This window comes from Coenobita brevimanus, chromosome 66 (genome assembly GCF_032717465.1).
Source record: "Coenobita brevimanus isolate Jiangsu-jjx chromosome 66, ASM3271746v2, whole genome shotgun sequence".
Taxonomy (NCBI): domain Eukaryota; kingdom Metazoa; phylum Arthropoda; class Malacostraca; order Decapoda; family Coenobitidae; genus Coenobita; species Coenobita brevimanus.
In genome coordinates, this window is record NC_137019.1 from 21,433,862 (window position 1) to 21,461,732 (window position 27,871).

The window sequence follows — 27,871 nt, forward strand, 5'->3', positions numbered from 1 at the left end:
AGATAAAATTAGACAGTTTGCTTTAAAATTTGATGTTACAAACAGTGACTGTGGTGAAAATAAAAGAAAAACTCTAAAAATGCCATTGGACAAGAATCTAGAAGAGGCTGTTTATAAATGGTACATACAGCAGCGATCATGCAGAGTGGTAGTGAGAGGAATTGAACTCCAATCTGCAGCAGAAAGGCTCGGCAAACATCTTGGTCATAACAATTTCAAAGCTAGCTGTGGATGGTTATGGAGATTTAGGAAACGACATAATATACGGAACAAGAAGGTGTGTGGAGAGTCCCTGAGTGCTGATGCTGCAGCTGTGGAACCGTTCCGAAAAAAACTGAATGGCATCATTGATAGTTCAGATTTACGTCTGTGTCAGGTTTATAATGCTGACGAAACTGGTATATTCTGGAGATCCTTGCCAGAAAATACCCAGGCATCAGTGAATCAAGCCAAAATCCCTGGGAGAAAATTAAGCAAGGAGAGAGTATCAGCACTCGTATGCGCAAATGCCGACGGCAGCCACATGCTCAAGCCTGTCCTTGTTGGCAAATCAAAACAACCTCGAGCTATCAAAGATATCATGCATGAGCTCCCAGTGCATTATTACAGCAGTGCAAATGCATGGTTTACTGGGGAGATAACATCAGACTGGTTTTACCATCATTTTGATCCTGAGGTAAGAAAATATCAAACAGAGGTGCTTAAAATTCCTGCAGAAAATGTTAAGGCATTACTGCTTCTTGATAATGCCCCATCACACTCGAACATTGAAAAACTGTGTAGCAGAGATGGAAAAATTAGGTGTCTTGCTCTGCCACCTAATACAACCTCTCTTATTCAACCTATGGACCAAGGTATCATCGTGGCCTGTAAGAGACTTTACAAAAGAAAGTTTTTGGAGGAAGTAATGGTGGTGTTGGAATCGAGTGAGGACAGATTTGATGACACAAGGGGCAAGAGGACACTCGAAAATCTTAGAAATTACAACCTTAAGTCCATGATATTTAACTGGGCAAAGGCTTGCAGAGAATTGAAAACCACTACTCTACGAATGCTTGGAAACAGTTGCTGTATTCAGACGATGTTGAATTTGACTTCGAAGGATTCCAGCCTCAGGATTATCATAAAAACTCTGTTGGCTGCTGGAGAGACCTTAACCCTCGTGGATATGGACGAATGGTTGGATGAAGATGGTGATGATCCTGGATGCCAAAACCTAACAGATAAAGAAATTGCAGACAGTGTTGTAGGAGCTGATAATGTTGATAGCCCTGATGATAACAGTGATGATGATGATGATCTCCCTGAAAAATTACCATTGTCACAAGCCCGGGAACACATGGATTGGCTAGTGAAATTCCTCGATCACTGCCCCTACAGCAACATGAAACCTTACTACGAGCATATGAGGACTCTACGAGATATAGTAATTAAGGAGCAGTGGAATAGGAAGACACAAACGAAGATTGATAATTTCTTCAACCCACGTCCTTCATCACGCTCTGCTTCTACAGAGCCTCAACCCTCCACTTAACACATAACTAGTAAGTAACCAGAATCAATTAATTTCTATATCAGTTTCTTTCTGAGTAATTTATTTTATTTCTTATTATTTATAGCATCATAATTATAAATGTCAACTGCACCTCACTCCCCACGTTGAGGGACAAGTTGAGATTACGCACTGAGGGCTGTTATTTTACTATTCATTTTGTTGTCTTCGCAGGTCCTGTACCGCATATTGTAATCTGTTGCCCAATTTTATGTGAGTACAGTGCTGTTGTCATTTTATAAATTATGGAGGGGTCAGTGCAGTCAACAGATGTTTGGCCTTGTGTAACGCATGGATGCTCCAAAGTCTCTCCACACTACACCACCAGCCACCCGATGCTACCACAGCACAGTTTTTTGTAATTTTTCATCACAAGACTTCATTAGGGATGATTACTCGACGTGACAAATATTGGTTTCAATAGATTTTAACATACTGTATTTTGATGGGCATGCGGTATTTCTTTCTAGCAACATGAATGTAAAACAAATTGCAGAAACGTGTGAGCAACAGTACAAAGTCAGGCGATTGCATGGTTGTCATAGCAACCCTACACTCCTCAAGACAACGATGCAGCAGTGCACCACAAGTGGATGTCGTAATGCTTTATTTTTTCATGACTGCCTAACAGTTCCTTGCTATGGATATGTCAAAAGGTAGCAATGACTGATGGTAACTCTGGCTTCGAACACTAGTACTGTACAGTCATAATTTATATAAACTGCTGAGGACAATTGTGAGCACAGGGCGACTGTGGCTACCCGTAGTTCCTCACCACACTACACTTTTTTTTTTTTTTTTAACCACAGGAGTTTGCTTACACAAAAATGGGTCAGAATATTCTGCAGTGTTTAGTGATTACTGTAGGTTATTTTTTGTACTTAAATGTGTTTTACTTGTACATCAAATATTAGCTTCTTGCCCATATGGGTGTTATCAATATGCCAAAGATGACAATGTATTTTTTGCCTACATAAGTTTTATTTTTATTCAAAATATTACAGTTAATTAATTAATTTTTTTTTTTGCCTACACGGGCCTTAGTCACTTACTACAATTTATAATGTAGGCTAGTTTCTTGTCATGGCCTTACCTGTAAATTATGCAATACAAAACTATCGTACATGATTAGTTTGGTTATTTTAGTATCCTTTCATCTTTTGGAGTTACGTAGGGTTGACATATGCCACATATGTTAATAATTAACAAACATACCATATGTAGACAGTTTTTGGTATGAACTGGAGATTACCCTGATGGTCCGGACAATCTGCTAATTCGGACAACCCTTCCCCCCATATAGTCCGAATGAGAGAGGTTCTACTGTATGTATTTTTTAGTATGAGAATAGGGCACAGGACACATTTCAATGGAAAAAGCGAATGGAAAAAACCGGCCGGGAGTGCACTGCGCCGCCAGGCTGTAGCTAGGTGGGGGAGAGGGTAAGGGAGGGGAGGTGGGGAGGCAAGGCAAACAGAAAAAGGGCTCTGACTTACTTTGTTTATAGATTTTATATATTTTTTGGTATGAATATAGGACATTGGGCACATTTCAATGGAAAAAGAGAATGGATAAAACTGGCCGCGAGTTGCTTTGCGTGGCCAGGCTGTAGCTAGGTGGGGGAGGGGGTGAGGGAGGGGAGGTGTGGAGGCGAGGTAAACACAGAAAAATGGCTAAATTGGTAACACTGAATGCGAGTACTAGTGGTATTAGCAGTGCTGCCTTGCACTGGCAGTACTGATAGATGATACAAGACTGCACTTGAAAGCACAGGCAATTTAAAAAATCCCTGGATCACAGAAGTGATGCCCCGCGGTATGGTACTTATGTAACAAGCATCATGGTAGTGATGGCCTGCGGGGCAGGGGTTAAATACATACATACTGTTATGGTAAGTATCAGCAACACACATAGGCATGGTCAGATTAACAGGAAGCAATGAAAAGGGCACAAAACTATAAGGAAGAAACACATACCACAGAGACCTCAGACGGACTTGAGGAAAGGGGGTTCTGAGGCTATGAGGAAAAGACATACTGTTCTCCATCACCTGAATTAACTCCTCGAGTAGGGTCTCATCTTTGAATCTCTTACAGCCATCAGAAACCACAGATACTGCACCATCACTGTTGGTAGGAACCAGCTCAGGTGCACGATAATGTTTTTTTGCCTAAAAATGAGTGATAACGGCATGAGCACTGATCTGCATCTTGCAGTGATAAAGAAAACCATTATAACCAGATCACTGTATTTTGCAGCCTACCTCTAATACCACCAAATCTCTTATGCACCCACTTGTCACAAACACTGCACAACAATGAGTTACTTCTCCACCTTCGTGGCAAGGTGCACACAGTTCTGCTTTGACATTACCACCACCTACCCTAGTTATCATTACTTCTGTTTTATCTGTGTTTACTCCTTGTGCCCCTTTTCATTTCTCCATCTCCTAAATCTCTCCTCTACTACCCTCACATTATCTGCAATCAACACCAAGTCATCAGCTGAAAACATCTCCAGATACGTACAGTTAACTAAGTTCTGAAGCATCTCATCACTCATGTTTATTACACACTTCATCCACCTTTCTTTTTCCATCTGGTATGCTGCATTATCACCTACTGTATCATACTCATGCCTGGGGTGTAGGAGGGCCCAAGGCTAGGCTACTATGATCCTGGTCACTGAAGCCGTAGAAAACCATCCTATGTCTCTGGCAGAGTTTATACGAGGAGCTCTGCGTAGTAACTCCTAATGCAACAATGATATCAAGAAACCTTCATCTTCTCAACTTAAGTCTGGCATGCTCCGAGTTACTCCTAAGCTTCTCATATAATATAAAACCCCTGGTCACATGTTGGATCACAACTGTAGCAAATTACCCCTCCAAGCTGAGCTATTTATAGTGCCGCTGTTCACTCACTAAGGAATTTTCCCCAAAATTGCCCGTTTTCAAACCTTAATATCTTGGAAACTATAGCAGTTAGGGAAACAAACTGAAGATCATATTACTCACCAACTCTTCCACTTGCAAATAAAAGTATCCCCAGGTCTGTATGTTGTTGCGTCGACGAGTAATGATGTGAGGAAGAGGACTAACTTTTGCCACAAGAACAGGATGAGTTCGTGTGTCTGCACACGGCCCTGACTAAGGCTTTGCTCTCAAAGTGTTAACTTCTCCATTACTAAATAAACTAGACACAGTGGTGTTAAAGGCATGCCCTGAAGCACTGTCACCAAGTCCTTTCCTAGTATCCTTGGAAAGAGGCTTCTCAGGGGTGGATGAGGCAAAAGTCCACGTGACGCAAGAACGGAATCAGACAAAAAGGGTTAAGAAAAGATCGTCTTACATTTGGCAAAGTCACAGAGACAACTGAGGTATGGTTGGCTCGGCTGGTGGGAGTCCCTCCCTAGCTTTTGGTGACAAGATAAAGTGGCAACCACTGTTCCGACCAACACCCAGAAGTTAGGGGTTAATGCACAGCAGACCCTCCTCATATGAATAATATATTAACCCCTTAAACGCGGCCGTGTACAGCCGATCCCCCCCATGTGGCGGGGTTGTAGCGGGGTCTGAGTACCTGTGGGAAAATATTTGCCAAAAATCAGAGATTAACCCCAGATCATTAAAATTTTTACGGCATACAGTACTTACATTCAGCTTTCTCCTGAGACAGATGTTGAGCCTTCGTGGACTACCAAAGGACTTATGAAGACTTGCAAAGTTGGGTAACAAAATCTTCACTTTCACACCTCCAGAAACCCGGTTTTCTTTCTACCACAACCTCAATCTGTCACAGTACACTTTATACAACAACGTACAGGTAGTTTGGAATCCGTATTTGTACAATAAGCACTGAAAATAAGGCTATAATGAACGGAGCGCACGGCCGACATGCAGCGCGGCGGCGATCTTCCCGTCACTGAACACACATTTCCCTTTTCACGGCTAAAAACACGTACAATACTACATTATTTTCCTTCATAGTACTTCGCAAAGGCTAGCTTGGCACTATTACGGCCCTAAAAATCACTGTCACTGCCAGTATTGTGAAGCGGGAATGAGGAAGACCACCGCGGCGCGAGTTTATTCAGCCTTACGGCAGGCACTTTATTCTCGCTCCGGTCGGCCACTCGCACTTCATTTCTATCGCTCACTTTCACTCTAGCTGTCAGTTTTTTGCCTTATTCATCAGTGTCACTGTCATTTGTAATAAAAATAATATTTTCTACACAACAAACTGTCACTGTCAGAACATAGAATAGAAACATATGCTTTCAACTTCTTACACTGGAGTGACTGTCACTCGCAATACTTATATCATTATTATGTACAATTATTTACACAAAAAAACACTGTCACTGTCAGTGCTTTTACAAGTACATACACTAATTTACACTCATCAGACTGTCACTGTCAGTACGTAAAAGAAAACTAAACACTAGTATCACTGTCATTCTCAGTATTATTTTCAAGATTCTTACCTTTATTTTCAATATCTAGTCAGGCTGTGGTAGTCAAAGAAACACGGGTAAGCACAGAGGGGAATTTTGAACTCTTTGCACTGCAAGGAGGTGTGCCTAAATGTTCTGTCCTGCCTGGTAGTGTGGCTGCACACATGACACCACCTGAGTGCTTTTCCCCTCTTGGCAGCGGCAGGCAGTGGCTCCAGGCGGTGTCGCTGAAGGTAGGCCTGACACTGTAGGCGGTCTGGAGGTGTGTGTGGGCGGCGCCTGGGACCTGATGGCAGTACCTGCCCAAAACGCTGAAGCAGCTGGTGCACACAAGTCTTTGAAAATCGTCGGAGAGAGTAGTTTGCTGGCTTCCTGTTCTTGATCTTATACAGGATGAAGGCGTTCAGCATGCACATATCAAGCAAGTGCAAGAACACCTTCCTGTACCAGTGACGGTTCCTCCTCAGGCAGTCTATCTCTCCGATCATCATGTCAGACTTGTCCACCAGCCGCATATTGACGTTATAGTCAATAACAGCATCAGGCTTCATCACAGGCTCGCCAGTCCTTCTGTCGACCTTCCCTGTGGCTTGCATTTCCCCCTTGTGAACTGTGGTGAGCACATTCACGATTCTCTTATCGTGCCACCTGATCGCCAGCATCATATCAGTTTTCTTCAGGTGCACGTCTCCCCGCTTTGATCTTTCAGCCTCGGGGAAGGCAGGGTAGTGTGCCCTATTGCTACGGACAGTGCCACATGATCCGACGCCGTGTTCAGAAAGGTACTTGGCGAGTTTTGGAGCTGTATAGTAATTGTCCGTATACAGGACATGATTCCCGCCAAAGTACTTTTCCAACAGCACTTTCACCACAGAACCAGAGAATCCAAGGGGGTCAGTCTTGTCCAAGTCCACATTGCTGGCGGTGTAAATAACGAAGTCTAAGATGAACCCCGTCTTGCAGTCGCACAGCACGAAAAACTTTATTCCAAAGCGGTGGCGTTTGCTAGGAATATACTGCACGAACCAAAGACGGCCCCTGAACAAAACCAAGGACTCGTCAATCACAACTTTCTTGAAGGGGCGCAGGAACCTCGTAAACTTATCCTTGATCAAGTTCAGGATTCCCCTCACTTTCCATAATGGGTCAGTTTGGGAAGGCTCATCATTGTTCGCAAAGTGAAGGTAAGTCATGAGTTGCCTGAAACGATCGCGACTCATGTATTTATTGAAGATGGGTGTGGGGCAAAGATTGTCTGAACTCCAGTATTCCTCGAGCTTATGCTTCCAATTGTGGGGCATCAATAACATCAAACCAATAAATACAAACAGTTCCCTGATCGTTACAGGAACCCATGCTGCCATCCGCGACGTGGATGGCGTTGCAGCTTCACCTTCACCTTCACGAACTGCAGCAGATTGCCCCTCGTACCTGTTCGTCTCGGTACAAATCTGCTCCATTGCTTCGTTATCCAGGAAGGCCAACAGGTAGTCCAAGCATTCACCATCCTCTGGGACACGGAAGTCAGCCTGTATTCCACACCCACTGGCATCAAAGGGCAGATCTTCCGGCACAAAATCTGAGCCTTCTGACCACACGAAGGCATTCAGAGTGCCCTGCCTAGGCTGGGAGGTGCTGGGGGCGGCGGGGGGTGAGGCAGGTCGTGTCGCAGTGGGTGAGGCAGTGCGTGAGGCAGAGGCTGTCCTAGGTCGTGTCGGTGTAGTGGTGGTGGTGGTGGGGAGATAAGCTGAAAGTTCAAGGTCACTCGCAGTGGCGTGACTAGCGACTTGCCTAGTGCGAGTAACCTTAGTTAGTCTTACACTAGGAGACAAAGTTCTAGCCCTACTAGCACGAACACTGGGCCTACGGAAACCTCTAGGTAAACTAGACTGCCTACTTCCCTTCCGAGATGGTGAAGGCGACCCGAAGACTCCGGAGAAAGGGCAGCTGAAGATGACGACGAGAGAATGGGGCTGGGAGTGCGTGGCGGGCTGGCGGTGGCGTGACGTGGTGTAGGGGACAATGGCTGGGAAGCTGGGTCACCACTTCTTCTCCTCTTGGCCCCCTTTCCATACACTAGGCCCCTTTTCACAGGAGCCTTGCCTGTTGAGGTGCTTGGCACAGGAAAAGTCACTTCTGGCACCTCAGACTCAGCACTCGATAGCGTGTCCGACTCTGCCAGGCTAGATAAGACACCGATGTCACTTCCATGATCCATGGACGCTTTCAATAACTCACTAGCTATAGCCGAGTCACTAAGTCCCTTAGCAGTTCCATGTAAGGGTTTGTACGGGGTGGAGGTCACAAAACCCTTTTTCGGAGGGCTGGAAGGCACAGACTCGGAAGAGCTTGAGTTGGACATGGTGTCACTTTGAAAGATTCGCGTGGACTGACGCTAAACAGGGGCAAACCGCGCGAAAAAATGCTAGTGTGACAACTGGGGAAACAAGCGTTTCCAAATAGCATAAAGTGCTTGCGAGAGGAAGGCGCAGATTGACACGTATGAGCCGTCCGCGCGCTGCCATATCGCACGACGAGGGAGGGCCGGGCAGTGGTGCGTGGGTGGGTAAAAAAAATGAAACTTGGCAACAACCGAGGTCAGTAGTACAAAGGTCAAGTGTGCTAAAAGTAGCTCAAGGGTGGCGGTACTGATAGACAATACCAGCTGGAGCCTGCTTGCCCGCGGTTATTCAAAATTTACTAGAATCGCAAACGCGACGATCCGCCGTTATGTCCTTTTGGCCGAGCGTCACAAATGAGATGATCCGCGTTTAAGGGGTTAATCTAGGGTGCTGCACACAGGAAGATTTAAAACCAACCATAATAATCTAATTTGTTAACCAATCCTCACTCATGAACCCAACTTCCAAACTAAACACCCTATATGATACCAAGAAGGGTGCAGACATGCCTCCTAAAGGCATAGCCTACTATACAGAGGTAAAGCACACATAAAACAGAGGCATTAAGGAGGCTTAAAACAAGTAGGGAGAAAAAACTAATCATGCAGGTGGTTTCAACCATCAGGAGTAGTGTACAAATAGTAATCCATGCAATCAGCAGCATTTTCCACACAAACACTCCTGGTATCTTCCTTTTTGCCAACAAACAGGGAACTCACTCATACTGATGGTCTACCTGATGGCAATCTCCAAACCCAGACCTCCACCATCATTAAAAAATATTTAAAAATAACAAAAAATAAAAATTAAAATAATACTTTGTAAAATTACCAGTGTACACAGTGGAATCTCCTAAATTGCAGTTTTACAGTACTATGCCCATGCCATGATCTGAGAATCCTGCATGTTAGATATAGTTAATCTTATGGGGAAATTCACTTAAGGGTTTGTCATCTCGAAAAGGCTGCCCCCTTATCTCCAAACCTACATCAAAATGGTCACCAGTGAACACTAACAACCTGGAAAAGAAATTACTAAAGCACATTTAATGGACATGAACAATATTGTAAAATTCTTACCTGACTCTGACTGACAACACTACTTTAATGGATGGGGAAGGCACGAGGAGGAGGAGGAGGAGTCCCGAGGCTTGAGGCGGACTATGGACTCTCAGCACATGGTGAGTGTGCTGCCGCCTCTGTGCTTCTTCCTCCACATCAACATCCCAAAGTCCAGTGTGGAAACAACAGAAGTGGTGTTGTCATCGCCCTCAGCTGCTTTCGTTTCGTCATAAAAGTTGTCCAATCGCTGTGATTAATTCTTTACTAAACAGGTGTGGCCTTTCCATATTTTCTCTTGCAATGAGTCTTTCACAGGTTACTTGTTATTATTCCTGGATTACCACAGCTACTTGGCATTTTTATAAACTTACCTCTGAAAGCTATAAATCAGGATTTACAATGCATGGTACACTGAAGCATCCAGTCAAGAGAGGAGGTTGATAAACAAAGTGGCCACTCTGCTGCGGGTAACCTGTCCATTTCTTTAAATACTCCAAAACAGATACCTTTTTTTTTCACCCACTTATTTCTTGCACTCACAATTTAACAGTTAAGTATCTGTGTTCGCATATGCACCAAAATTACTTAACTTCAGATCATGAGTTTGTTATAATATAGGTGGAATCACCGCACCCATTTGGTAAAGAATTACCTCGTTGAGTCCCTAACGGTGGGCAATTTTGACTCTATTCTGAACTTCATCAATCCTCCTCACTACATCTAACTTTTGGGTGTAAGTTAATATTGGCTTCTTTTTCTCCTGCCTTGAAGATGTTGCATACTTAGGAGGGTTATCATCAGCCATGGTAACACTGGGCAGGAACAGGAAGCACAGGGGAGGGGGGGGGGGATTCTCTCGTAAACTACAACAGAACCACACACTAACAAGAGAGAGGAGGCAATGCACTGAGCTGGGGGCTGGGGCACGAGACGTACGTGTCCTTCATGCCTGGCGTGGGAGGGAAGCACCGTGACTGGCTTATAGTAAGTGCTATGCTTGAATATGATTGGTTTACAAATTGCCATGTTTGACTTCAATTGGTTTACACCTGGCTAGACGCGTGAACTTGAGATAATGGTGGTGCGTATTACACGAGGCATTGGAAAAGCATCACTTGTAAGACTGCATCTGCAAATTTCACATAGTTTCTGTGATTTAATAATGTTGCAAACAGCTGCTGTGTACAGGTTTTATGAATCTGCTATTTAGTATCATGCAATTTAGGATATTCCACTGTACACGTATACCCCGGTTTAACGATGCAATTGGTTAAGTAAAATCCCATCGTTAGGCAGGGTATCATATCTCAGGAAAGATTTAAAATGTATGGGGATGCATTTTTGAGCCTTGAGTTTCCCCCCCAACCAAGTCCTAAACCCACCCAAATGAGTCCAAAAACAAGTTTAAGCCAATCTAAATGGCCTAACAGCTGTAAAAGAAGCTAAGCCTACCATCTGTAAATAATGCACTAAAACCAACAAATAAAATCTGAAAATCGTCATATATAAGTCTGGCAAAAAATCAAGCTTAGTAAACTGTATCCCAAAATGACAATGTTCACCTCACCTATGGCTAAAACACATTAATGTAAGTCTAAAATCATTTATAATTAACCTAAACACACAATTTTAGTCTGAAACATCATCAAAATCGGTAAAAAATAAATCAAAACCCATCATTAAACCGGGGTTTGGCCATCGTTAGGAGGTGTATGATGGTATATCTACCACCACTGTTAAGCCGGGGTATCACATCTAGAGGTATCACATATCGAAGTATACCTGTATACTGTCAGTCCTAGATTTACGATTGGGTTGCGTCAAGTAAAGACAGATTGTAAAATGATTCGATCATAAATCGGGGGTAAACTTCCATTATAATTAGGGGGTTACATCATGTGGAGTTGGCAAAGTCCACCCTAGGGAAGGCTGAGGAGTAGCAACATCCAGACCGCCCAAGCTTGCCCAATCCAATGGGCCACACTTCCATTCACTCATCAATCAAACCCCTAGAATCCTGGCTCTATATGATATGCCAAAAATATTCACCACATTCTGTAGCTTCACATAAGTGTATCCGAGTCAATCAAGATGCTGTCGTGTTAAAAAGGGGTGTCAAATCCCTGATCATGCACTTCTTCTCACAACATTCATCCACCCAGCTCGATCTCTTGTCAGTCCCCTAGCCTCACCAGCTTCCATACCTCTCTTCCTCACACACTCACCCACCATATCCCTCCACCTTCTCCTTGGCCTACCTCGCCTCCTCCCTCCTTTAAATTCGCTCAGATATACCTTTTTCACCACTCTGTGTTATCCATTCTCTCTACATGACCATACAATCTCAGTACACTCTGTTTGGTTCTGGTTTCCACAGACTTCCTCACTCCACATCTTTCATGAATCATATTATTTCATATCCTATCCAATCTATGTACTCCACATACATTCCTCAGCAGTCCCATCTCCACTGCTCTCTCTCTTGACTTTTAATTTTCATGCCACACCACAGCCTCACATCCATATGTTAAAGCTGACACTAACACTCCTTCATGAAAGCCTCATGCAGCTGCAACACTCATGCCTCTGTTTCTTATTGAGTCCTTCATAGCACCAGCTACTTTCTTTCCTTGTGTCACTCTACTTTCCACTTTTGCACATTTCCCTCTCTTTTCAATCACTACGCCTGTCACGAATTCACGCGACTGTGTATTTATACAAATTCGTGACATTGTACTTTGGTGAGAAAACCACGAACTCTAGTGGAATTCCCACTGGGCATCACTCAGTTCAACTGTCCTCGTATGCACTTCAATCGGGATGGTTTTCAGAACATTTGTCACTGTTTCATATGTGACCATTCTTATGCATGACATTAGTGCTTTCACTGAGTTATTTTATTGCATGTGTATATCGTTCGCCCTCTCTCCATTGACCGTTGAAGTTAGGCCACACCTACTTTCGGCGAACACGGCCATCTCTTACCCCCCGTTCCCAGTTTGAACTCAGTCAGCTTTGGACCGCCTCAAGCGTAGGATCGTTTGTGCCCAGTGTAGAGAGTGGCGTCTCCATTGTACGGTGATTTCCTGGATCTCCACCAAGACGGTGATCAACGAAGTGAGCTTAGCAGCGATTAGCAGCGCTTGGTGTTTCAACACGCAGATGCCCAGTCTTTCGTGGCTTCAGCCCCATTCCCTCCACTGACCATTATTTCCGTTCTTTTTTTCTAGGCTTAAGTCTGATCAGCTATTGAACGAGCGAGTGAGTGTATTTCCTTTGTTATTTGAATTCATGAGTCCCTCTGTGACCGTGAATTCCCCTTTTGAGTTCATTTTGAGATTCATATACTGTAAATTTATTTTACTGTAAACAATAAATTTACAGTTCTTTTCTTTGAGCTTACTGTAATTAGAATCGTGTTCTATTTCTCCACATTAAGTTAACTTTAGTTTGCCACTCCTAGTTTGGCCAAACTCCTTACATTACTTACAACTGATATTTAGGCCAGTTCTTTTGTATCAAACTTAAATCCGTTGTGCCAGCCAGGAGTTAAGCACCAGCAAGAACCTGTCCATTATTATTAGTATTAGTTATTGATTGTCAGGGGTGAAGTCACTTTCTCAAGAGACTAACAGTACTAAAACTCAGCATTTGTGAGTGATTAGTCTCTGCTATGTACTGTTGAGAAAGTTTACAAAATTCTCGTCCTCAGAGAATCGGCGAAGTAAGCCAGAATAAAGTAAACCTTACTACTTGATTTTCACAAGTCAATTCCTTGTCTCTACTTATGAGCAATGTTTGGCATTTTTAATTCCCAAATTCACATCCCCTGTGACAGTGCCCAGGTGCTGGAACTCTCTCAACAATTCCAGTCTCTCTCCAATCACTCTAACATTACACTGGGAGTCAACTTCTCTCTACTGAAAAACCATCATTTTACTCTTGTCTACATTTACTCTCAAGACATGACACACACAGACATCAGCAAAACTCTGCACTAGACTACCAAGTTCTTGTCCGGTACTTGCATGTAGTACTACATCATCTGCATACAACAAATTTGAGATATTTCATCCACCACCATTCATTACCAATGCCATCCCTCTCTCAATTGCTCGTGTTTTTACCTCTCTCACCACCTCATCCATATAGATATATATACTGAACCACCATTAAGAAATCACACATCCTTGTCGCATGCCCACACCGATTGCGAACCATTCACTTATATGCCCATTTACCCTTACACATGCCTCACAACCATCATAAAAACTCTTGATGACACCTAGCAGCTTACCATCTACACCGTACATGTGCATAACCTTCCACAATCCTTGTCTGTCTACTCTGTTGTATACTATTTCCAGATCCATGAATGCCGTAAACACCTTATAGTCCTTCTCACATGCCTTCTCCACTATCTGTCTTACTGCAAATATTTGATCCACACATCCTCTGCCACTCCTATGGCCACCCTGTTCATCACTCACTAGGGCTTCTGATAACTCTCATACTTTGTCTATAATAATTCTTCCATATACCTTCCCTACCACACTCAATAAACTTATGCCACAATAATTCTTGCACTCACTTCACTCACCTTATTTTTGTACAGGGGTACAATCACAGCCTTTTTCCACTCTGCTGACACAATTTCACTCATGCCTTCTTACATATCTCCAATAAGCAATCATTCCGCTCTCCCCACTACACATAATCTCTGCATACAACTCATCAACACCAGCTGCTTTCCCATTTTTCAGCCATTTCACAGCATTCTTCACCTGTTTGATTGTCACATTTCCTGGCACTGCATTCCTTCTCTGCACACCCCCAAAACCCATCATGTTTACAGTGGCTCTGCTCTCTCTATTCCCATTCATCAGGCTTTCAAATATTCTTTCCATCTCGTCCTTACTTCATCTCTATGGTTAATAATCTACCACTTACATCCCTCACAATTTCATATTTCTTTCCACTGTCATTTCTACATTTCTGCAACTCTTTCCAGAATAACTTCCTAATTTCATAATAATATACATTCATTTTTCTTCCTAGATCATCATTTACCTCCTTTTTCCTCTTCACTAGTCTCTTTACATGTTTTTTATTCTCACCCACGTAATATAAGAAAAAACTCACAACTCAGTTCCTTTGCCAGTCCAAGTCATCAGGGGTCATCCCCCCCAAGGCTGGGGGACAACTAGTGTCCACAGGCACTAATCGGCATCCTCAGAATCCACTGTTAAACGAAGGGAAGAGGCAGCAGGATAGGGTGGGCCAGAGCTTGACTGACATGATTTTCAAGTACTGAGTTAAGCACACAATCAAACACAAAACACCAAAACACAGGCACTGAAACACACCAGAATGATTGCAACACTGCACTGAGTACACTTGCACTGCACTGTGATGGTATTACCATGCCAACAGGTGGTACAATGCAAGGTTTCGTACGGGAGTTTGCAGAGCACACGATCGTTGGTACTCCACAGGGGCAATAGAGGTGTTGCTGGTTCTGGGTAAACATGCCCAGTGCACTCTGCTATATACTTAAAAAATTACGGTAGGTGGGGGCGCCCATCATCCACTCACTCAATGTAGAGCTGCCATATGATCTCTACACAGAGTGACAAGCCAAATGGTTTCCAATACCCAGGAAACCATTCACTACGCTGGGTGGTAACCATATAACCGGGGTTTCTGGCAGGGTTAAGTGTCCCCCAGATTCCCCTATCCAAAATCACTTAATCATGGCAGTTGTTTCAGAGAGCCTCGGAGGGCCCAATACCTGCCCAGGGCCCCAACCAAATGGGCAGACTCGCGTGGCCATGTGGAATGTAAGAGGTGTGAATGAGGAGAGCAAGAGGATGGAAGTGGTGAATGTGTTCAAGAGTGCAAGATATGCTCTGATGGCATCGTGTGACGCGAAGATGAAAGGGTGCGAAGTGGAGGAGTGGGAGGGTGTGAAATGTGTAAGATCAGGAACGAATGGGCGAAGAAGATGCAAGGAAGGAGTTGCTCTGTTGATGAATGAAGTGAGGCAGAGGGGAATGAGAGACTACAAACGTGTTAGCTCGAGATGTATGTATGTCAAGTTCAAGTTTGGGAAGGTGAAAGTGGCAGTGACTGTAGCATATGCACCATGTGAGGACAGGAGTGAGAGAGAGAAAGACAGGTTTTGGGATGAGCTGGGTGAAGTAGTGGGAGAAATGCCCAGGAGCTATAAAGTGATTGTTATGGGGGATATGACTGGAAGAGTAGGTACTGGTCCTGAGGATGACATAATGGGTTGCTATGGAGTACCAGGAGAAAATGATAATGGGAAAAGACTAAAGGATATGTGTCAGGAGAGGAGGTTGTGCATTTGTAACTTGTATTTCAAACAGAGATGCACATAAATATACTGTACATGGTATAGAGGGAACGGGTATCGTGTTGAAAGAAGCCTGATTGATTACGTCCTCATAGAGAGGTTGATGATGGGAATGGTTGCTGATACGAGGGCTGTGAGAGGACGATGTGGAGGTCTGTCAGATTATATGATTGTGGTATGCAAGATCAAGCTGAAAGGAGTGAGGTGGATCAGGAAAGAGAGAAGCAGTTAGGGAGAAAGACTGAAAGTTGAGAAGCTGAGGATCAAATAAATGGCAGATAAATATAGGACCAAAGTAGAGGACGAGCTAGAGTTACTGAATTGGAATGAAATGGATCTGGACAGACTGTGGAATGCATATAGGGATTGCTTAGTCAGGAATGCTAAAGCGGTATGTGGTGTAACAAGAGTAACAACAAAGAAGAAAGGTACGGCATGGTGGGATGAGGAGGTAAAGAGAGTGGTGGAGGAAAAGAGTGGCTAAAGTGGTTACAGGATAAGGGTTCAGTTGAAATAAGAACTGAATATGTTGAGAGCATGAAGCACATAAAGAGACTAGTGAAGAGGAAAAAGGAGGAGGTAAATGAGGATCTAGGAAGAAAAATGAATGCAAACTACTCTGAAAATAGAAAGTTATTCTGGAAAGAGGTGCGGAAATGTAGAAGTGAAAGTGGAAAGAAATGGGATGGTGTGAAGGATGCAGGTGGTAGATTATTAACCCATGGAGATGAAGTAAGGGCCAGATGGAAAGAATATTTTGAAAGCCTGATGAATGGGGATAGAGAAAGCAGAGCAGCTGTAAACATGATTGGTTTTGGGGGTGTGCAGAGAAGGAATGCAGTGCCAGGAGACGTGACACTTGCACAGGTGAAGAGTGCTGTGAAGCGGCTGAAAAATGGGAAAGCAGCTGGGGTTGATGAGGTGTATGCACAGATGCTTAAATGTAGTGGAGAGAATGGAATGAAGTGCTTGTTGGAGATATGTAAGAAGACATGGATAAGTGAAACTGTGCCTGCAGAGTGGAAAAAGGCTGTGATTGTACCCCTGTACAAAAATAAAGGTGAACGAAGTGAGTGTAAGAATTATCGTGGCATAAGCTTACTGAGTGTGGTAGGGAAGGTATATGGAAGAATTATTATAGAGAAAGTAAGAGAGATATCAGAAGTCCTAGTGAGTGATGAACAGGGTCGCTTTAGGAGTGGCAGAGGATGGGTGGACCAAATATTTGCAGTGAGACAGATAGTAGAGAAGGCTTGTGTGAAGGACCATAAGGTGTTTATGGCATTCATGGATCTGGACAAAGCATATGACAAAGTGAACAGAGAAGGATTGTGGAAAGCTTTGCGCATGTACGGTGTAGAGGGTAAGCTGTTAGGTGCCGTCAAGAGTTTTTATGATGGTAGTGAAGCATGTGTCAGGGTTAATGGGCATCTAAGTGAATGGTTCACAATCAGTGTGGGCATGCAACAAGGTTGTGTGATGTCCCCATGGTTGTTCAATGTATATATGGATGGGGTGATGAGAGAAGTGAAAACACGAGTAATGAAGAGAGGGATGGCACTGGTAATGAATGGAATATCTCAAATTTGTTGTATGCTGATGATGCAGTACAAGTACCGGACAAGAACTTGGTAGGCTAGCACAGAGTTTTGCTGATGTCTGTAAGCGTCGTTCCTTGAGAGTAAATGTAGAAAAGAGTAAAGTGATGGTTATTGAGAGAGAAGGTGACTCCCAGTGCAATGTAACAGTGAATGGAGAGAGACTGGAATTGGTGAGAGAGTTCAAATACCTGGGTACAGTGATAGAAAAGAGAGGAAAATGTGCAAAAGAAGTTGAATGTAGAGTGACACAAGGAAGAAAAGTAGCTGGTGCAATGAAGGCCTTGATAAGAAACAGAGGCTTGAGTGTTGCAGCTGCACGAGGCTTACATGAAGCAGTGTTAGTGCCAACTTTAACATATGGATGTGAGACTATGGTGTGGCATGAAAATGAAAAGTCAAGAGTAAGAGCAGTACAGATGGAACTGCTGAGGAATGTATGTGGAGTACAGAGGGTGGATAGGATACAAAAATAATGTGATTCGTGAAAGATGTGGAGTGAGGAAGTCGGTGGACACCAGAATTGAAGAGAGTGTACTGAGATGGTATGGTCATGTGGAGAGAATGGATAACAATAGAGTGGTGAAAAAGGTATATCTGAGCGAATTCGAAGGAGGGAGGAGGTGAGGTAGGCCAAGGAGAAGGTGGAGAGATATGGTGGATGAATGTGTGAGGGAGAGAGGTTTGGAAGTCAGTGAGGCTAGGGAACTGACAGGAGATCGAGCTGGCTGGATGAATTTTGTGAGGAGATAAGCATGATCAGAGATTTTTGGCACCCCTTTTTAATGTGGCAGCGTCTGGATTGACTCTGTTGGATACGATATGTGAAGCTACAGAACATGGTGAACGTTTTTGGCGTATTGGATGGAGCCAGGATTCCGGGGGCTTGAATGATGAGTGAATGAAAGCGTGGCCTGTTGGACTGGGCAATTTTGGGCTGTCTGGACATTGCTGCTCCTCACCCTGCCTTTGGGTGGGAAAGGAGGTCTGGATGATGATGATGATGATATGTATCTTTAATTTATCATTTGCAATGAACAAGACTGGAGGGAAGCAGCCACCATGTTGTTGATGACATCAACATTCATACAGCAGATGACGCTCCTACCCTTCACACAATACTTTCCCAGTAACAGAGATAACAGTTGTACCTACATGGCCACCGCAGATCCAAACTACCCCCTTCAGGTATGTTGCGAAGGAATACTCTTCATGGTGTAAATGGATGGTACCTGTTAGGTAAGTAAATTGTGGTGAAATCGACCAGAAGTAGCTTACAGCTACACCATTCCCGAGCAGTGCTCATACCTCATGAGGTGGAAAGTGTTAAATGTATGCTGTACAGCATCAGTTGTATGAGTTCATAATGGTATTATGCTCATGAATATTTAATATTTGACCTCATCATTATAATTTTTCTGAAAAAAACAGTTTCAGTGACTCTGAACTTGATTGTAAAGTACCTTCAGGGGAGTGTGACAAAATACCGAATCGGTGGTCATTTACCGTATCAACACCAAATTGGCACTTTATAATTGGTAAGTGTTATAGGTTTTATCACCATAGAGGTTCATACTCATCTAATTATCCGAAATCCCGTCAAATTTTTGTATTTAATTTTCATTCATTCATTCATTGCCAGATGCCATGTATCCCAAACGGGGTGGCCAAGGGCTTAGAGTTAATTGTTTTACAGGGAGGGGCACTAATCCTCCACCAACCCCACTTGACACGTAGGGATGCCAACAGTATCTGGTGTTCCCAGGCGGTCACTCATCCATCCGGATTCACAGTGAAAACATGCAAAAATCAGCGGAAGTGTTTCTCCTTTAGCTCAACAGCTTGCCTTGGCAGACTTCTGCTTTGTATAAACATTAATTTAACATACAAATGCATTTATTTGCATTTTAAATCAGTATCTGTGCAAAATAGAAGTCTGTCAAGGCATGTTGGCGATCTAAAGTAGAAATACCCACTAACCTTAGCACATTTTTGCTTTGACTCCTAATATTCTATTAACAGTTAAATTAAGCATAGTTTTTTTTACTGAATTTCAGATAATCAGGTGTGTATGAACCTATATGGTGAAGAACATAATATTTTAACAACAGTAAAGACTGCATTCTAGCAGCCAGCCACCAATGCTTTTGTTTTTTTGTTATTGGCTGGTATACAGAGGAATAATTTCCCTACTGTGCTTTCGTCAGTGCACTTACACATTGGAACGAAACATTAGCAATTATTCCTCTTGTCACTGGACATTCTTAGAGGTCAGAAATATGCACAATGTACACTGGCTAAACGTAAACAAAGCAGAATATACTGCCCCAGTGTGAATAGTGACGTCACGACCACTCAGACACCGTTTCTGAGTCACATGATTATTCGGCTACTTTATCTATTATTTTATCATGTTTCTGCATTTTTTTTTTTTTTTTTTTTTTTTTTTTTTTAAATATGGGTTGAAATAGTTATTTTCTGCGTATTTTTTACCCATACTAGTATCTAACTTCAAAAAAATTTTGACCAGAAACTCGTCTATTGGGGAGATGGTGGGAGTTTTGGCTGTGCGCAGATAAGTTAAAACAGTGTTCTGCACATAGTAAACACAACATCGCCATCCTAGCTCCGACAAGCTACCATCGTGATCCATAAGGCTGGCTGGCTGAAACGCGGCCAATCTGTACATCGTAAATGCGAAGTCAGATCGAATCTCGAGAAATCGACAAAGTATGCATACATCATAAACATGATGAAATTGTAACTCATGGAATGACAGTACAAATACAGTATATCTGTACATCTATATCTATCTATCTATCTGTCAATATATACACATACACACACACAAGGAGGGACCCCAAAATTCACAGAAATGTTAACAAAAAACTTCATTGAAAACTTACAACAAAACCATTTTAGTTCCCATCAAAGTACTCCCCTTGAGATGCTATATACTTGTCCCAGCACTTTTCTCATTCCTGGAAACACTTCCTGTAGTCATCTTTTGCCACCTCATCCACAGACACCTGCAATTTTTCCTGAATTTCTTCTATGTTGTCAAATCTTCTGCCTTTCAGTTCAGACTTAATCTTGGGGAACAAGAAAAAAAATAACAGGGAGTGAGATCTGGTGAGTACAAGGGATGCTGAGCAACAACGACGCTGTTTTTAGCCAAAAACTTCTGAACTGAAAACCCGCTGTGTGATGGGACGTTGTCGAGATGCAAAAACCATTTCTGGGTGTGCCATCTGTCTGGATGACTGCACCTGATGCTTACCACAGATGCCACAGCATTCTAATGTAAGACTGCTACTTCAGTCTGTCCACAGAGAACAAATTCTTTATGGACAACTTCTTTAAATCTGCCAAAGTGTTTTGAATAAAAAATCACAGACGTGCACAAACAAAGGAAAACGCCAGAAATGTGGACTCAACCCTCTCAGTGCGGTGCCAAATGGTAGAATGATTTCACCAGACTGCACACAAGTGGAGCCGACTAGCACAATGGGGAACTACTACTTTTTCCCACACTATTTACCTATTCTGGGAATTTCTGGGTCCCCCCTCTCATGTATAAATATTATGTACTGTGGCCTCATGTCTAACATATGTTTCTTTAGTACTAATCACTTTTAGTATGGTAGACACTCAAAATATTCAGTAGGAAAAGTAGTTTAGTATGAAAAACTTACGTTAGTATGGTTTGCTTACACAGATGTGATTAAAATCTGATTAAGTTGGGGGATGGTGGTCTGATATTCTGGGAAGTTTAGAGGTGTCACAGCCAATGGGAACATACATTCACCAGGAGAGGTGACGTCACTTAAGCGTCGGTCTCCTTGTGCCTGCCAGTGTGCTAACACCATGATGGTGTGTCAGACAGTACTTTTTTTTGTTTCCCTTAATCATCATGCCATATTGCAATTTTATGTGTTCGCCTCTCATTGTTTACAACATTCTAGGGATTCTTGTGCCTAAAATTAGCCTTGTCTGATCTAAATAATTTTCTCCATAAGGTTTATTATTTGTCCAATACAGCTGTGTTATTTGATCTAATTGCAGTACTGGATGAGAGGCCACTGTACATCTACCTTAGAATAAAGTATATACGATCTGACTTACGTATTAAAGCCAATGGTGACATCATATATTACTGGGAAATTTCCTTTTAATGACTGGATGCACTGGATGAAGCCACGTGTGCGTGGTATGAGGTGTCTTTTAAGTTCTGGTAGGCCTCTTTTGCGGGCAAATTCCATACTGGCCTTGTGTTTTGCCGGTGTGAAACGTGTTCCTTCAGCAAACAACAACATCTGTTCAAATGTTAAAAAGGGATTAGGCACCAGTAAAGAAATAAAAATTAAACAAATGACGAGAACATGTAGTGGCTGATTGGTCTAACTTCCTTGTACTGTTAAGTATCAAGTTCTCAAGTGAGCTAATTATTTTCACATGCAATGAACACTCGCGGACATACGAGCCTGCTACATGTCAAGTAACTTGTTGGCAATACCTGGCAACCTGCCACTGCAAAGCACAGAATTCTATGAATGAACTTCATCTTGTAATGGTGATCCTGGTTGGCTGCTGTATTTTTTGGTGTAGTTGAATGGAGAAAGCATTACATTCGGTTATTGAATGAGGAATTTGACTGGGACAGGGAAGGTTTGGAGCCAGCAGATTCAGTGTTTGGCCCTTGGCCTTTGATTGACACTCCTACTGAGTAAAGCAATGGGAAGGATGCAGGTGGGGAAGGCACCTCGTGTGTGTGGGATAACTGCTGAAATGTTGAACACCTCGGGAGATATGGGAATGAGGTTAGTCACTGACCTGATAAATATGATTATATATATGAGTGTGTTGTCCCAGATGATTGGCTGAAGAGTGTAATTTGACATGGGGAAGGGTGATGCACTTGAAAGAGGAAATTATAGAGGTAAATCACATAATGTAGGTAATGGAGAGAGAGTTCTAGAAGGTAAGATTAGAGAATGAGTGAATATTGATAAGATGCAGTTTGGGTTTAAGCCAGGCAGGGGGACCACTGATCCCATATTCACTGTTCGACAGCTTCAGTAAAAATATACTGTATAGGAAAGAAAACAGAACTGTATTTACTTTTTGTTGATTTTTATTTTTCTTAATGCAAGGAAGAAGGAACAGAAAGCCAGGAGCCTGCAAACCGTTCCATCCAAGAAAAAAACAATAACAATATGAAAGAGAGCCAAAGTCAAGATCCGTTCATTTCGAGATGCCTGGACACACTGTGTTTGAAAGACTGGAGATCATAGGAAGAAGGAAATACAAACAGGGGGTTAAAGTTCCAGAGCTGACCTGCTGCATAAATGAAGGACTGGGAGTAATGGTTAACTCCTGCATTACAGAGCTGAACACGAAAGGGATGAGAGTTTGCTGCTAGAAGGGTGTTACACGCACGCCGTAGAGGTGGAGGGATGCAAACAGACAATTCATAGGAGCAGTGAACATTGAAGTAGTGATAGAAAAAAGATAAAGATGCAACAGTGCGGCTAAGAGACAGAGGTTGAAGGAAGCCAGTAAGAGGAGGAGAGTTGATGAGACTAAAAGCCTTTGACTCCACCCTATTGAGAAGAGCTGTATGTAAGAAGCCTCCCTACACATGAGAGTTGTACTCTACACAGGGGCAAATAAAATCCGTGTATAAAGTCAACAACTGTGCAGGGGTAAAGAGGGTAAGGAGTTGGCTTAGCACACCTAATCTCCTGGAAGCAGATTTTACTTGAGATGTAATATGATCTTTCCAAGTTAAGTCCCGAGAGAATAAAATCCCAAGTATGTTCAAGGATGATGCAGGATTAAGCTGAATATTATTAAACATTACTGGGTCCTCCTGTGCAAGATTTTGTCAGACTGACAGGTGTAAGAACTGAGTTTCTGAAGCATTAAAAACAAGATTATTTTTAACCTAATCAGAGATATGAGCCAAGTGCCGGACTTCTGGGGGGGAGGCGTGGCGGGGGTTTAGCCAGCATAGATCGTGGGTCCAGGGCGAGATGGGGCTCGGGCCTGTGCTAGAGGGTACAGGGCATTGCGGTTCCCAGGCTGCCGCTTCTGCCCAATAGAGAGGGGCCCGAACCTGGGAGTAGCGTCCCAGGAGGCTGCCCTATCAGTGGGTGTATAATGGCGGGATAGTTGCAGTGCCAAGACGCGCTTGGAGGGTGTCCCTGCAGCTGTCCTGGCAGGGTGCCCCGAGGCCACTACCACAGCCACCGGTAAGCTGTTGGGCTACGGGTCCCAGATCCATTGCCTGGACCTGGGACTGTGCAGTGAGGTGGACCTGTGCTGTGTCTGTCCCCCTTTATTAATACTGAAGATGACAAAACAAAATAAGTTTCAAAGCAAGCCTGAGGACAGTAAATCACCCATGGGGATGAGGGTGGGTTCATGGAATGTGGGAAGTTTGAGGGGAAGAGCAGGGGAAGTCGTTGAGGCATTCAGTAGGAGGTGGGTGGATCTGACATGTTTGCAGGAAGTCCGGTACAGGGGTGGATCAGCCAGAAAGATTGTTGGGAAGGACTGTTGCTATAAGTTGTTTTGGCAGGGGGGGACAGACGGATATGGAGGTGTTGGTGTGATGGTTGCGGAGAAATGGGTGGAATATGTTATGAATGTTTTGAGAGTAAGCGATAGGATATTGGTAGTGAAAATTCTGTTGGGAAGAAAGATAGCTGCGATTATATCGGCATATGCTCCACAAGCAGGATTGGATGAATCAGAGAAAGATAGATTTTGGAATGATTTAATACGTGTAGTGGGTGGTATGCAGGATGATGAGATAGTGATTTTGGGAGGGGACTTAAATGGTCATGTAGGTGAAGCAGCACAAGGTTATGAAGGAGTGCATGGGGGATGTGCGTATGGTCTAAGGAATGCAGAAGGGGAAAGGATACTAGAGTTTGGGGAGGCAACGGACATGATTGTGTGCAACACATATTTTAGGAAAAGAGACAGTAGGTTAATTATGTATGAGTCTGGGGGATATAGCAGTCAGATAGATTATTTTCTGGTTAGGAAGGCCGATAGGAGGTTAGTGAGGGATGTTAAAGTTATAGGAAGTGAGGAGTGTGTGCAGCAGCACAAACTATTGATTTGTGATATGGTGCTTAAAGAACAAATGATGAAAAAGAGGACTTATGTACCTAGGAGGAAAATATGGAAGCTGAAAAACCAAGTAGTAAGGGATGCCTTCTACAGCTAGTTGAGGAGAGTGGTGGCTGAACAGGCAGCTGTAGACAGAGGCGTTAATGAACAGTACAGAGCCCTCAAGAACAATTTCTTGAGAGTTACTGACGTAACATGCGGCTGGACAAGAGGACCACCAAGACATAAAGTAACTTGGTGGTGGGATGAGGGTGTAGAAGCTGCAATTAAGGAGAAAAGAAGGCTTTTCCGGGAATGGAAGAAGGGTGGTAGCAAAGAGGAATATTTGGTTCCCAAGCGTAGGGCTAGAAGAGAGGTATACAGGGCAAAGTCTAAGTCACAGAGACAATTACTTGATAAACTAAATCATGGGGAAAGGAAAAATATATTTAGGGTGGCAGGTCAGGTGAAGAGGGATAATCGGGATATCATAGGTGAGCAGTGTGTGAAGAATGATGAAGGAAGGGTAGTGGTGAACAGCGAGGATATTAAAGATGCATGGAGAGAGCATTATAATCGGTTGTTGAATGAGGAGTTTGACTGGGACAGAGAAGGTTTGGAGCCAGCAGATCCAGTGTCTGGCCCTTGGCCTTTGATTGATACTGCTACTGTGAGTGAGGCAATAGGCAGGATGAGGGTGGGGAAGGCACCAGGTGTGTCTGGGTTGACTGCCGAAATGTTGAAGGCCTCAGGCGATATAGGGGTGAGTTTAGTCACTGACCTGATAAATAAGATTGTTTATGAGTGTGTTGTCCCAGATGATTGGCTGAAGAGTGTAATTGTAAATGTGTATAAAGGAAAGGGTGATGCCCTGGAAAGAGGAAATTATAGAGGTATAAATATCTTAGATCAGATAATGAAGGTAATGGAGAGAGTTTTAGAAGGTATGCTTAGAGAAAGAGTGAATATTGATGAGATGCAGTTTGGGTTTATGCCAGGTAGGGGGACCACTGATGCCATATTCATTGTTCGACAGCTTCAGGAAAAATATATTGGTAGGAGAAGGGATCTTTATTTTGTTTTTGTTGATTTGGAAAAGGCCTTTGACAGAGTCCCTAGAGAGGTGGTGAAGTGGGCAATGAGAAAGCTTGGCTTGGAGGAGTGGCTGGTTAGGGTGGTTATGGCCATGTATGTGGGTGCTCACACCCAGGTGAGAGTGAATGGAGATTTGAGTGATGAGTTTTCCGTGAATGTTGGTGTGCATCAGGGGTCAGTCTTGAGTCCCATGTTGTTTATCATGGTACTTGAAGCCCTTTCATGTGACTTTAGAAACGGACTCCCGTGGGAGTTGTTGTATGCTGATGATTTGGTGTTGATTGCAGAGAATGAAAGGGAGGCGGAGGAAAGCTTTAGGAAGTGGAGAGATGGTATGGGGCAAAAGGGTTTAAGGGTAAATGCAGATAAAACAAAAGTGATGATATCTAGGGTTGGTGGCGGTACTGTCAAAGACGAGGGAGAGTGGCCATGTGCAGTTTGCCACAAGGGCGTGGGAAGTAATTCCATCTTGTGCGGTGTGTGATAAATGGGTGCATAAGAGATGTAGTGGTATCAGAGATAGACTGCGAGATAATGCTGATTTTATGTGTACGGCGTGCCGGGGTGAGCAGGTGGAGATTGTCAGACGTGAAAGGATTGAACTTGTTGGTGAATCTCTTGAGTGTGTGGAAGAGTTTTGTTATTTGGGAGACATGTTGTGTGCTGGAGGTGGGGCTGGAGCTAGCTCTGTGGCTAGGGTGAGAAGTGGATGGAAGAAGTTCAGGGAGCTCTTGCCTCTCCTGACATTGAGAGGGCTCTCCCTAAGTGCTAGGGGGTCTTTGTATGCAGCATGTGTTAGGAGTGTAATGCTGTATGGCAGTGAGACCTGGGCAGTGAAGGAGGAAGATATTCGACACATGCAAGCATGTTGGAGCCTTGAAAAACGAAAACGAAAAACGAAAACTCAGATATTAGGTGTGCCATTGCTTCACCCCTTGTTTGTTGTAGTAACTGCTGAGATGGACGTTGAGAGAACCGAATGAAAAAGTGAAGGGTGGAATCATCAGTGTATCAGTGGATACGGTTAGATGTACAGCTAAGAAGGTCATTGATGAATAAAAGAGAGTTGGTGATAGGACAGAGCCCTGAGGAACACCACTATTGTTAGATCTAGGAGAAGAACAATGGCCACCTACAACAGCAGCTACAGAATGACCAGAAAGGAAACTAGAGATGAAGGCACAAATAGATGGATAGAAACCATAAGAGGGCAGTTTGGAAATTAAAGATTTATGCCAGACTTGATCAAAAGCCTTTGAGATGTTAAGTGCAATGGCAAAGCTTTCACCAAAGTACCGAAAGGAGGATGACCAGGAGTCTGAAAGGTAGGTGAGATCACCAGTGGAGCATCCCTGATGGAACCCATACTGACGATCAGAAAGAAGGTTGTGATAGGAAAGATGCTTTAAAATTTTTCTGTTAAGAATAGACTCGAAAACTTTTGAGACACAGGATGTTAAAGCAATTGGGCAATAGTCAGAGGCTTGGAAATGGTCACCCTTCTTCGGGACTGGCTAAATGAGAGCACACTTCCAGCAAGAAGGAAAGATACAAGTTGACAGACAAAGGCAAAAGAGTTTACCTAGGCAGGGTATAAGCACAGAAGCACAGTTCTTGAGAACAACAGGAGGGACTCCATCAGGCCCATATGCCTTGTTAGCACTGAGCCCAGTGATGGCAGAAAATACATCAGTTGAAGAAATTATAATGTCAGCCATGTGGAAGTCAGAGGGGTGGAAGTGATGGAGGAACAGCAACGGAATCGTCTAAGGCGGAATTGGAAGAGAATGTCCGAGCGAAGAGATCTGCTTTATCAATAGAAGAAATAGCTACACACCCATCAGAGTAGAAAAGAGGAGGGAAGGATGATGAGGTAAACTTGTTAGAAAGGTTTTTAGCAAGGTGCCAGAAGAAACGGGAAGAATTCGAGTTGGAGAGATGAGAACGTTTAGTAAGGTTTAAATTATTTTTAGCAAAGCGAAGAAGAGACTTAGCACGATTCTGAGCAGAAGCATAAAGCTGTGATTCAGGGATGGGTTAGTCCGGTAATTTTTATAGGCCCTCTTCTTGTTGTCGACAGCAACAGAACATGCATGATTAAACCAAGGCTTTCTTGCATCAGACAATACATATGAAAAGGGAACATGTGCTTCCATGCCTGAGAGAATAACCTCCGTAATGCGCAGGACACACTCAGATGGCTCCTGGCC

The 27,871-nt window shown here is 43.3% G+C and overlaps 1 protein-coding gene across 1 annotated transcript in view; it reads right to left on the minus strand.

The window, feature by feature from the left end:
- Window positions 1-27,871, minus strand: part of LOC145405306 (1-acyl-sn-glycerol-3-phosphate acyltransferase delta-like) — a 122,163-nt gene that overhangs the window by 17,298 nt on the left and 76,994 nt on the right. The window contains exon 4 of the mRNA XM_080276727.1: window positions 21,570-21,760. Within this exon, the coding sequence (XP_080132853.1) occupies window positions 21,570-21,760 (191 nt within the window). The remainder of the gene's footprint in view (window positions 1-21,569; window positions 21,761-27,871) is intronic.